The 13,290-nt window shown below is 38.0% G+C and overlaps 1 protein-coding gene across 1 annotated transcript in view; it reads left to right on the top strand.

The window, feature by feature from the left end:
* The window catches only part of TCEA1 (transcription elongation factor A1), a 41,634-nt gene that overhangs the window by 5,247 nt on the left and 23,097 nt on the right, over window positions 1-13,290 (top strand). Inside the window, exons 2-3 of the mRNA XM_042973096.1 lie at window positions 7,653-7,715; window positions 13,152-13,257. Of these exons, the coding sequence (XP_042829030.1) occupies window positions 7,653-7,715; window positions 13,152-13,257 (169 nt within the window). The remainder of the gene's footprint in view (window positions 1-7,652; window positions 7,716-13,151; window positions 13,258-13,290) is intronic.

The following is a 13,290-nucleotide window of genomic DNA, read 5'->3' as shown; positions in this document are numbered from 1 at the left end:
TGAGATCATGACCTGAGCTGAAGTTGGATGCTCAACGGGCTGAGCCACCCAGGTACCCCTGACTACACACAATTTTTAAAAACAGCCTTATTAAGATATACAATACAGTTCACCCCTTTAAAAGTGTACAGTTTGGGGCACGTGGGTTGCTCAGTTGGTTGAGCATCCGACTTCGGCTCAGATCATAATCTCATGGTTTGTGAGTTCGAGCCCTGCGTTGGGCTCTGTGCTGACAGCTTGGAGACTGGAGCCTGCTTCAGATTCTGTGTCTCTGTCTCTTTCTACTCCTACCCCTCTCTCTCAAAAATGAATAAACATTAAAAAAAATGTAAAAAAGTGTACAATTCAGTGGTTTTTAGTATATTCACAGATTTGGGTAGCTCTCACAACACTAATTGAAGAGCACTTTGATCACTCCAAAAAGAAACCTGTACCCATTAGGTAGTCACCATGTATCTGCCCCCGCAACCGCTTATCTGTTTGTCTGTGGATTTGCTGCTCTGGACATTTTCTATAAATGGACTTATGCAACGTGTGTTTGTATAAATGGAATCACACAATATGTGGTCTTCTATGACAGGCTTCTTTCACTTAGTGTTTTCAGGATTCATCTATACTAACAGCAAGTATCAGTACTTTGTTCCTTTGTGTTGCAGAATAGCACTCCACTGTACTGGTGGACATACCACATTTTGTTTATTCATTCATCATTTGATGGACATTTTGGGCTGTTTCCACTTTTTGACCATGATGAGTAATGCTGCTAAGAACGTTTCGTGCAGGTGTTTGTGTGGACATATGTTTGTTTTTTGGTTTTTTTTTTACTCTTGGGTATATACCTAGGAGTAGAATTGTTAGGTCATATAACTATGTTTAACCTTTTGAGAAATTGACAAACTGTTTTCCAAAGTTGCACGATTTTAAATTCTTATCAGCAGTTGGTGGGCGTTCCATTTCATGGAGTCTTCATCAACACTTGCGTGTTTTTTGATTATAGCCATCACAGTGGGTGTAAAGAGGTGTCTCATTGTGGTTTTGATTTGCATTTCTCGGATGACTGATGATGGTGAAAATTTTTCATTGTTGGCCATTTCTATATATATTTGGAGAAATGTTCAGATCCTTTGCCCATTTTTAAGCTCTTTGTATTTTTGAATTGTAAGAGTTCTTTGTATTCTGAATATTAGACTTATGGGAGACAGGATTTGTATATATTGCCTTGCATTCTGTGGGTTATCTTTTCACTCTCTTGATAGTGTCTTTTCTTTCAGTTTTGATGCAGTCAATTTTATATATTTTTTCTTTTGTTTGGTGTAGAATAAGTGCACATTTGAGATGACATAATAAAATTATAATTTCTAGTATATAGTGATGTTCCTGAGCCATAATTCAAATATTTACAGTGTTTCCTTTAAAAAAAAATGAATAGCATCTTAGTTTTTTAAGCCTTGAAATCTTATAATTCTTACTGAGAGGTGTTTGAGTTGATTGAGGTTAAATAATGCTTACTTAAAATGCTGGTTTATGGCTTTTTGAGAATATTGTTATGATGGAAGTAGATAAATCTTTTTATCTCTTTGTATCCCTTATCAACCATATCCTACATGTCAGGCACTCTATTTCAATACTTCATATGTTTTTTATTACTCCATTTGACCATTTGAATTCTTCTAGGTCAGTGTATTATGCTGTCCTACATATGAAGAAACTGAAGCTTGAAAAAGAAATAACATTCTCAAGATCTTATATTTAGGAAATGGCAGTGCATAGATTTGAATTTCGATCTGATATATATGTGTATATATATACATATATATATATATATACACATATTTCTATATCTGTCACGCATATGTATACACACATACATATGTATAGATAAGTATGTGTGTGTGTTCTTAACTGTATATTCCATGTTGCTTCCTTCTCCATACATCTCCTTGAGGAGGATGTTTGTGTCCTATACAAAGTTGTATATGCTGTGTGCTAAGTACAAGTTTGAATGCAATATTTTGTAAAAGTACTTGTTTCTGATGACAGATAGTACCAACCGTGTACTAAAGTCATGTGATAGTATTGTTTATTCTTCAGCCAGTACTGTGAACTAAATTTGACTCTGGAAGATAAGGTAGAATCTTTCTTTCTCTTGCATCATTATCTGTAGGAGATGCTGCAATCTAATAGACTTGACCTTTAGAGGCAGGTGATTATTGGGGAAGGATAGAATTTAGTTTCTTGTTTGGTAATGCTATTCACCCAAGTTCACAGAGCAGAACTACTACCGGTGGACCTAGGAAATGGAGAGAGCAGCGGTGTGAGGGTCAGGAGATTATAATTCTTGTCCTTTTGTATTACCTATCAGTTGGCCAAGTCACTTTCCTTTTCTGAATTTGTTTCTTTGTATAATTGAAGTTTTGAAGTAGATATTCAAAGGTTTGTGTTTATTTTAAATTCCCTGAAGTCGCAAAAGATTTGTCTTGCTCACTGTTGTCTCCTCAGAGTTTGGTACACAGTGTTAATATTTGTTGAGAGGCATACGTATAGTTTGACAGAAGTGAGTAGATTTCACCTTTTTTAGTTAGTAATAATCATATGACTGTGCAGGTTTCCTAAATTGTCTGGATTTTCAATTCCTCTTCTGTAAAATGGAGAGAAAAAGATTACCTTTTTCTATAGGGTTTATTGTGAAGATGGAATTGCATGTATATATACGTGCGTATACATACAAATGCACATATACATACACACGTATACAAAGGGCTTCCCATGATGCTTGGCACATAGTAATATTCAAAGAAGCTTTTGTCACTGAATTAATATATATGATCATCTGTTTTTTGCCTTTTTGTTCATTCAGATTATCATAGTTGTTTATTTCTTAAAGAACCGTAATTGAAATATTCATCTTATTTGGCCAGAACACAGTGTAATTATGAGAAAGGTCGTAGTGTCATCCAGTTAATGTTATTTTGCTTTTTCTTCCTTCCATAGCTTGTATCTCTAATTTCGGTCTCACCAGAGAGATCTGAGTGTAAAGGGAGAGTGTGATGAAATTAATGCAAATCTTATCTGTTGCTTGGAAAGCAACTTAAACCTTATGCCACATTGCTGATGTGTTAGAAGAATCAACTTTATATGTGGCAGACAGCATGATGTAAGTCTAAGGAGACCCTGCATTTTCAAGGACTCCTAGAAGTGTGGTTCTTTATCTTCCTCTCTAATTGATCCTAGGTCAGAAATGGATTGGAAAGTCCACGGAGGCATAGGTAGAAGAAAAATGTCTATGGTAGTTATGGGATACAAGTCCACAATCTCGTAATCAAAACTTTTAGAGTCTGATATATTTGAGAATTCCAAAATTGTCAGGTTTTAAAAAAAAATTTTTTTTTAATGTTTATTTATTTTTGAGAGAGACAGAGTGTGAGCGGCGGAGGGGCAGAGAGCAAGGGACACACAGAATCTGAAATAGGCTCCAGGCTCCGAGCTGTTAGCACAGAGCCCAACGTGGGGCTCGAACTCATGAGCTGTGAGGTCATTACCTGAGCCGAAGTCGGATGCCTGACCAACTGAGCCACCTGGATGCCCCTCAGGTTTTTAAAAATTAAAAAAAAAAATTCGTATTTTTAATTTATTTATTTTAACCATGTTTATTTATTTATTTTTAATTTACATCCAAGTTAGTTAGCATATAGTGCAACATGATTTCAGGAGTAGATTCCTTAATGCCCCTTCCCCATTTAGCCCATCCCCCCTCCTACAACCCCTCCAGTAACCCTCTGTTTGTTCTCCATATTTAAGAGTCTCTTATGTTTTTTCCCCCCTCCCTGTTTTTATATTATTTTTGCTTCCTTTCCCTTATGCTCATCTGTTTTGTATCTTAAAGTCCTCATAATGAGTGAAGTCATGTGATATTTGTCTTTCTCTGACTAATTTCGCTTAGCATGATACCCTCTAGTTCCATCCACGTGATTGCAGATGGCAAGATTTCATTCTTTTTGATTGCTGAGCACCTCAGGTTTTATTAAGATAATATGGTACATACATTATATATCTTCAACAGGATCTGGGCAGTTCCTAGTAATCAGACATTAACATTTTTATAGTGAAATGTGGTACTGACACATGAAGTGGGATATATAGAACATAAATGGTTTTACGTACGTTGAGATTAGGTGTTGTTGGCAAATGAGTTTGTTGAAAATCTGTGAGAAATCTTGCTTTTCAAAGGTTTTCGGTTTGGGGATTTATAGACGTGGGATTGAAGAACCCATTTGCTCGCAAAGATGTCATTTCTGTAGAATTTCTGATTAACAGTAAATTTAAAAGTCAGTGTTGGTTTTCTTCTCTAACACCTGCAGTGTTTCACTGTTTTTAGTTACCTCTAAAAATAATTTGTAGAATTTTAAGATCAGAAGGGATCTTTAAGAAGTAAATCGTTAAAATCCTTCATAATAAAAAAACAAAACAGGTGCCTGGGTGGCCCAGTCGGTTGAGTGTTCAACTCTTGTTTTTGGCTCAGGGTCATGATCTCATGGTTTGTGAGATTGAGCCCTGTGTCGGCCTCTGTGCTGAGTGTGGAGCCTGCTTAGGATTCTCTCTTCCCCCACTTTTCTTTTTCTCTCTCTCGTCCCCTCTGCCCTTCTCCCCTGCTCACACTCTCTTTAAAAAACAAAAACAAAAACAAAAAAAATCCTTCATAGTAACCTGTCTCATAATTGTTTTTGAACTTAAGTTTTAAATTAAAATAATACACCTGTTGCCAGAAGGAAAGTTAATGTTTTTTTATTCTCCACAGCTGAGTCTGATGTCTGTCAACTTTATTTTTTTTAATTAATTAATTAATGTAATCTCTGCATCCAACATGGGGCTCTGACTCATGACCTCTGAGATCAAGAGTTGCATGCTTTACCCACTAAGCTAGCCAGGCACCCTGATGTCAAATTTATTTTATTTTACTTATTTTTTAAGGGTCAGTTTTTTTGTTTTTTTTTTTTAAGTTTATTTATTTATTTTGAGAGAGAGAGCGCATACCCAGGGGAGGTGCAGAGAGAGAATCCCAATCAGACTCTGCGCTGTGGGGCTTGATCTCACGACCTGGAGATCATGACCTGAGCAGAAATCAAGAGTCAGAGGTATAACTGACTGAGCCATCCGGGTGCTCCTGTCAAGTTTAAATGGAAAAATTACATGACTGGAAGCCTTGACTCAATTTTATATTTAAGAAATATGATAATGCCATGAGGGTTCCGTGCTTGTTTCTTCCTTGGGGGTACATGTTGAGGGACATGCTCTGGGGCTTTCTATTTCCCTGGGGTATGCTGTGTTTCATTGATTCATAGGGTGCCTAGTTTTTGTATTTTACCATTTCAGAAAGCAGAATGAGTTACACATATATTGTCGACCAGATGGCTATTGGGATGTACTTTCACAGGCAGAACATCAAACCCAGCATCAACATTTGCAGAGTGGGTGTCAGTGGCTTGGAAGAAACTCTTAAAGACATTAGTGGAGTGCTCTTTGAACCTTAGGGAACCAAATGGTTGAAGAGCAGTGGGGGTGAAAACAACTAGCTCTCTACACACTACAAAGCCAGGTAAGAGCTAAAGGCTTTTAGCTCTTTGATGGCGGCTTCTTCTTCTTTTTTTTTTTTTTAATGTTTTATTTATTTTTGAGACAGAGAGAGACAGAGCATGAGCAGGGGAGGGGCAGAGAGAGAGAGAGTGAGACACAGAATCTGAAGCAGGTTCCAGGCTCTGAGCTGTCGGCACAAAGCCCGGTGTGGGCCTGGAACCCATGGGCCATGCGATCATGGCCCTGAGCCGAAGTCAGACACTCAACCGACTGAGCCACCCAGGTGCCCCTTTGATGGCTTCTTTTATGAAATGCTGCATTACTACTGTTTTCTCTACAACTTTTTTATGGATAAAAACAGATATAATTGAATCTGAGTCAATAAGTGATTCATAATCATTGGATTCTGAATGTGAAGTAGTTTTAGAAGCACCTTAGCTAATTTATTTTGCTTATGTTTTTCTTTTATGTATGTAAAAGGTGGTACATGATCAAAACTTCAAGTTTACAAGAATTATAAAAGTGAAGAAGTGATAAGAAAATACTATGATAGTTTAATAGTTTTTTTATTAGTGGCATATAGAATAATGTGTACAAATATAGTATATTAAGTGAATATTAAACTAAGTAAAATATGATTAAGTGAGGGTATTAGATTAAATATGATACATAAATCAATATCAAATTGGAATATTTGGCCACAAGGTATAAGGTGGTGCTGTTGCTTCTCATTTCATTCCTTTTTTAATTTTAGGTGCTTTATATAATTCTTTTAGGAGTCTTATTTTGTTCTGTCTTCATCATCTATATGGGAGTCTTTGATTCTAGATGGCAGTGGATAGGCCTGTGAGCTTAACATACATCTTAATTCTGAATTTTCTCTCAGAATCTGCTTTTTACTACTCTGTAGGAATTAGGTAGACAGTACTGTTTCTGTTTTTTTTTAATTAAACAAATTTTTTTAATGTTTTTTTATTTTTGAGAAGAGAGAGAGCGTGAGTAGGGAAGGGGCAGAGAGAAAGAGAGACAGAGAATCTGAAGCAGGCTCCAGGCTCCAAGCTGTCAGCACAGAGCCCAACGTGGGGCTCGAACTCATGAACCGTGAGATCATGACCTGAGCTGAAGTCAGATGCTTAACCGACTGAGCCATCCAGGCGCCCCGAATTTTTTTAATGTTTTATTTGTTTTTGAGAGAGAGAGAGACAGAGTGTGAGTGGGGGAGGGCCAGAGAGAGAGGGAGACACAGAACCGGAAGCAGGCTCCAGGCTCTGAGCTGTCAGCACAGAGCCCGACGTGGGGCTCGAACGCACCAACCGTGAGATCATGACCCGAGCTGAAGTGGGTCGCTTAACTGAATGAGCCATCCAGGCACCCCAACAGCAGTGCTTTTGTGACAGATGAGTAAGAAACAGGAGACCTCAAGAGAATTCTAGTAAAGACAGGCCCTTTCCCACTCTCACTGTGTGTGAATGCTAGAGGTGCTATAGTATCTTCTGACCCCCATTCCTGCTTTTTCAGGGTTGGCTCCTTAATCAAATAGGTGTTCTTCATGGAAATGTGGGGTGTGTTATGCTACCAGGGTAAGAAACACATTTTACATTTCAAATTTGGACACATATAAACAAATATTATTTAAAATGAACTTAAACAAGTGCTGGTCATAGTCCAGTAAATGGATCTTATGTTCCTTTAATGAGTTGCAATCATTATTTGGAAACCACTACCCCTCTTTCCCTGCCCCCCTTTATGTATATATATATATATGTGTGTGTGTATATATATATATGTACATATATACACATACATATGTATATATGTGTATATATGTACATATATCATCCTGGTATGCACATATATATGTGCATATATATGTATACATATATATGCACATATATATATATATGCACATATATATACACACACACACACACACACACACACACACACACACACACCATCCTCATATGAATAAGTGAGCCATAGTGAGTTGTGGATGGGAAAATGTAAATTTAAATCTCTAGTTAGTCCTTGTTTTACCATCTGGGAAGTTGCGTCTGCAATTATTTTATTTTATTTTATAGGCTGGAGCATTGGATTTACTGAAGGAGCTTAAGAATATTCCCATGACCCTGGAATTATTACAGGTATGTGCTAAAATGTGTCATGATTTGGATAGGTAATTGTCCTAAAATGCCAAAACATTTTTACTACCAATAAGTTTTTTGTATTGTCCTGTTATGGTGTAAATCATTATTAACGCTTGTTTTTTTTTAAAAGATGGTAACATAAATCAATAATCTAAGTTATCATTATAGAAAAAGTTGCCTTCTCAAGAAGAATAAAATCTAAATCTTCCAAGTTTGTAATCTCACCGTGAAAGGAAAGGAAGTTGGGCTCTTGGCCCTGATTTGATTTCCCAGAACCTCACTTTCTTTGTCATTGACAGCAGCTGCCATCAGGACACCAGCCTCTGGGGTGCCTTTTAGCAGCCGTTCCTCTTTTCTCCCCCTTCTGCCCTAGGAACCACTAATCGAGCCACATTTTTGTCTCTACAGATTTACCTATTCTGGAAATTTCATATAAGTGAAATCATATAATATATGACCTTTTGTGTCTGGCTGCCTTGTTTTTTTTCCTTTGAAGATTAAAAAATTTCTTTATTTTAATTATGATCTGCCCCTCAACGTGGGGCTGAAACTCGTGACCTGAAGATCAACTCGCATGCTCTCCCGGCAGAGTCAGCCAGGTGCCCCTTTGGCCTTCACTCAGCATACTTTTCAGGGTTCATCCATGTTGTAGCCTGTGTCAATCCCTACAATCCATGTTGTAGCCTGTTCCCTTTTATGGCTGAATAATAGTCCACTGTATGGTTACACCACATTTTGTGTATCCATTTGTCATTTGATGGACATTTGGATTGTTTCTACTTTTTTGGTTGTTATGACTCATGCTGCTTGCTGTGCACATTCATGTACAGGTTTGTGTGTTTTTGGTTCTCTCTGGTAGAGATCTGAAAGAGTCGAAATGATGAGTTGTATGATAACTTTATGTTGAATATTTTGAGGACCTGCCAGACTGTTTTCCCACGTGACCGTACCATTTTACATTCTCAGGAGCAAGTAAACGAAGGTTCCAGTTTATCCACATTCTTGCCAACACTTATTATTTGTCTTTGATTATAGCCATCTTACTGGGCGTGAAGTGATATTTCATTGTGGTGTTTATTTCCATTTCCCAAATGACTAATGTTGAACATCTTTTTCATACGCTTCTTAACCAATCATATATTTTCTTTGGAGAACTGTTTTTTCAGATCCTTTTCCTGTTTTGAAATTGGATAATTTGTCTTTTTATTTTTAAGTTGTAATAGTTCTTTATATATTCTAGATACAAGTCCATTATGACATACAGGATTTTCAAGTGTTACCTCCCCTGGGCTTTACTTTCTTAGTGGTGTTCTTTGAAGCACAAAAGCTTAAAATTTTGTTGTAGTCTGTTTTATTGTTTTCTTTGGTTGCTTGTGCTTTAGTTGCCTAATTCAGGGCTACAAAAATTTATTCTTTTGTTTTTTAGCTCTTTCATTTAGTTCTGTGATTCATTTTGAGTTAATTTTCATGTGTGGTATAAAGAAGTCCAATTTCATTCTTTTACGCATGGATATCTAGTTCAGCTTTTTTAAAAAGTTATTTATTTATTTTTGAGAGAGAGAGAGAGAGAGGGAACGTGAGCAGGGAAGGGGCAGAGAGAGACACAGACACACACAACACACACAACCTCCCCCTCTCCCCCAGAATCCGAGCTGGCAGCACAGATCCTGACGCGGGGCTTGAACTCACGAACTGGGAGATCATGACTTGAGGCCAAGTCAGACGCTTAACCGACTGAGCCACCCAGGCACCTCTCACCTTTTTAAAGTATTCTCTCTAATGAATTATCTTGAGATCCTTATTGAAAATCAGTGACAGAAAAATGTAGGGATTTATTTCTGGATTCTTAAATCTGTTAATCGTGTCTCTCCTTATATAGGACCACATTGCCTTGATCATTGAGGTTTTGTAGTAAGTTTTGAATTTGGGAATTATGCGTCCTTCAATTTTTTCAAGATTGTTTTGGCTATTTTGGGTCCCTTGTATTTCCATATGAACTTTAGGATAAGCTTATCAATTTCTGCACAAAAGGCAGCTGGGATTTTAATAGGGATTTTATTTTGGTCTGATTTTCTTAGCATTGCAATCTTAACATTTAAGTCTTATGATCCATGTATATGGGATGCCTTTACATGTATTTTTTTTTTCTAAAATTTTTTTAATGTTTTTATTTATTTTTGAGACAGAGAGACAGAGCATGAGCAGGGGAGGGGCAGAGAGAGAGGGAGACACAGAATCTGAAACAGGCTCCAGGCTGTCAGCACAGAGCCTGATGCGGGGCTTGAACTCATGAATCGCGAGATCATGACCTGAGCCAAAGTCAGACGACTGAGCCACCCAGGCGCCCCTGCCTTCACATGTATTTAAGTCTTTAATTTTTCTCAATGTTTTATAGTAGCTCTATGTTTTTACTTTAAGATTTAGGGGGTATCTTAAATCATCCTGGCGGAAACTCATGAGTGATCATAAAGGTGATTTTTCTTCTAGAGTATACCAATCTGCTTATTTCCTGTGATGCTGACAGCATCTCTTAATCTCACTACTCATTCCTTTCTGCTTTACCAGCAGTGTGCATCTGATTCCCTAAGTCAGCTTAATGGCCTCTCCATCTTTCCAGGGTAGTGTCTTTATAATTGCATAGCTGGTGTTCTATAGAAACCAGATGGCCAGCCATGGGCAAAGGCATACATTTTCTGTGTCTAGAATTTCACGGTATATAGTTGATCTCAAAAACCTTCATTAGTCCTGCAAACAAGAAGCCTGTTTAAATCTACAGTCCTTAATGTTATTTGAGCACACAGTACTTTTTTGTAGGGCACTTGTTATATCCTGTAAATTAAAGTCTACTGGTTTTAGGAAAAGTCCAGAGTCTAGAGAATTCTTAGAGTTACATTTAGACTTGGTTATCCAAGTAAAATGGCTTCATAATCCTTTCTTCTCTCTAGTTTCATCTGCTGTTCCCCAAATACTCTCTTTAAAAGGAGGAAAACAACCTACCCAGATCTTTGTTTTTCACTCTACCTCAGCAGCCTTGTTTCTTATTATTCTTGACTGGATAGTCTCTTCCTTAGAGAAGTATGTTTGTTACGGATTCCTACATTCTCCGGATGGATTTTTGTAGGTTTTAAGTAGGAAATTATTGACTCTTTAGTGATGAAAACATCCTGTGACAGTTAAAAAGCAGTCACCCCAAGTACATGATTTGTTCATGCTCTTCCTGTATCTTTGCTTGCCTCTGACTACCTCTTAAAGCTCCATTTTCTTTGCCAATCTGTGTCAGCCCCAAGCTTCAGAACTGTATTAGTAGCTCAGATGGTTTCTTCCACTCGTTCCAAAAATAGATTTTCTTCTGGGTGGGTGGGTGGGGTGGATTTTGGGGTGGTAGTAAGGAAGAGCTGTGAATGGGTGCTGGAGGAGGAGTGCCAAAGGCATCAGGATCAGGAAGTCAGACCTGACACTCAGTGCTTGGTTGTAATTGCAGGCCTGGCTTCTAAGCAGTGAGCTGTATCCAGTAGGACAGCTCTGGGTCCACACAGTTGTAGGCTATGCCATCTGGCCCAGGAACTTGCTTGTGGACAATTTTCTATATTGAAGTGTTTTAGAAGAGTTCTAAAAAGTTCTAAAGTATTTTCTTCATTAAAAAAGTTCCAAGAGCATTTTATTAAAGCAGTAAACCACTTTCTTTGGGGGGAAACCCTCCCCAAACATGAATCCCAAACCATTTTAGGATTTTCGAATTGTGGAATCCCCTTGATCTTTCTGCTGTGGAACCTTATCTGCCTTGCACAGCTTTCTTTCCATAGATACAGCTTAGGCCATTCTGGCCAAACACATATTCTAAATTCTTGAGCAGAATTTCTGTCCTGAATCTCTTTGTTGAGAAGTTTGAATAATTTAGCAGGAAAGCTGTAAGTACCCATTTATTACTCTACCTTAAAGTTTACAGCAGGGATTCCTGCTTTTTTTAACCACTAACAATTCCTTTTGTTGTTTTTTTCTTCCATTGACCATATGTCTTGAAAGATCATCTACTAACAACTTGAACTAACTAAATAATTTACCATTTGTTTTTTTATTTATCATCCTTAATTGGCCTGTCACAGCTTTTGTGTTCTTTGAGCACAATTTGAAAACCATTGATGTCCTGGAAAGAGCTGGACTTTGGAGGTGCATTTAAATCCCAGCTCTGCCGGGGCGCCTGGGTGGCTTGGTCGGTTAAGCGTCCGACTTCGGCTCAGGTCATGATCTCACGGCCCGTGAGTTCGAGCCCCGCGTCGGGCTCTCTGCTGACCGCTCAGAGCCTGCAGCCTGTTTCAGATTCTGTGTCTCCCTCTCTCTCTGCCCCTCCCCTGTTCATGCTCTGTCTCTCTCTGTCTCAAAAATAAACGTTGAAAAAAAATTAAAATAAATAAATAAATAAATAAATCCCAGCTCTGCCAATTAGGTATGGTGTATTGCTGGATGAGTAGGGATAATGATATCAAGCTTAAAGGGTTGTTAGGAAAGGGTGCCTGGCTGGCTCAGTCAGTGGAGCAGGTGACTGTTGATCTCAGGGTTGTAAGGGCAAGCCCCACATTGGGCATGAAGTCCACTTAAATAAATTAAATTAAAAAAAATAAATGGTGGTTAGGAAGATTAGTGAATATGGATGCTCCCAGCATATTTGTGGGTACATAGTATTACCACATGATATATTACTGTATTCTGTGAAGTCCTTTTTAAACAAATGTTTATTTATTTTGATAGAGGGAGAGAAAGGGGGGAAGGGCAGAGAGAGAGGGAGAGACAGAATCCCAAGCAGGCTCTGCACTGTCAGTTCAGAGCCTGATGCGGGGCTCAATCCCATGAACCATGAGATCATGACGTGAGCCGGTATCCGGAGTCTGATGCCTTAACCGACTGAGCCACCCTGGGGCCCCTCTGTGAAGTCCATTTTAGTATCTGTAATTGTATGCTGATGTGGGGCAAAAAAAAAATGTTCTTAAACCTCTGTAGATGGTAATATTTGAGTATCCTCATTAAAGTTGCAGCAGATGATCCACAAAGTAATCTACATAGAAGAATATATAGAAGCAAAGAAGTGCGTATGTCAGTCATGGTTGCTTCATGCCTTCTGTATAATACAAATGTTTTATAGCTTATTCTTACCTTAAGGGATATGGAAAGACTGATTTCATTTTACCAGTTAACCAACCTTATTACAATAGCAGCTCAGCTTGTCTGTCTGCAGATCTCTGTGCTAACAACCTTGAGTCCAGTGTTGATCCGAAGATGCATGTATCTTAAATCTATAGTATACTATTATAAGAATTCAAATAATTCAGGTTTTCTTCTGGTCTACCATGGAAACAGGAAAATGAGAAAGAACAGAATGAAGCACTAAATTGTCTGAAGTAAAGACAGCTTACACAGATTTTTTGTATTCCCTTGCAGTCCACAAGAATTGGAATGTCAGTGAATGCTATTCGCAAGCAGAGTACAGATGAAGAAGTTACATCTTTAGCAAAGTCTCTCATCAAATCCTGGAAAAAGTTATTAGGTATAATTGATCTTCCCTTATGTGTATTCGTGA

This window comes from Panthera tigris, chromosome F2 (genome assembly GCF_018350195.1).
Source record: "Panthera tigris isolate Pti1 chromosome F2, P.tigris_Pti1_mat1.1, whole genome shotgun sequence".
NCBI classification, from domain to species: Eukaryota; Metazoa; Chordata; class Mammalia; order Carnivora; family Felidae; genus Panthera; species Panthera tigris.
This window is presented reverse-complemented; position numbering and strand designations above follow the sequence as displayed.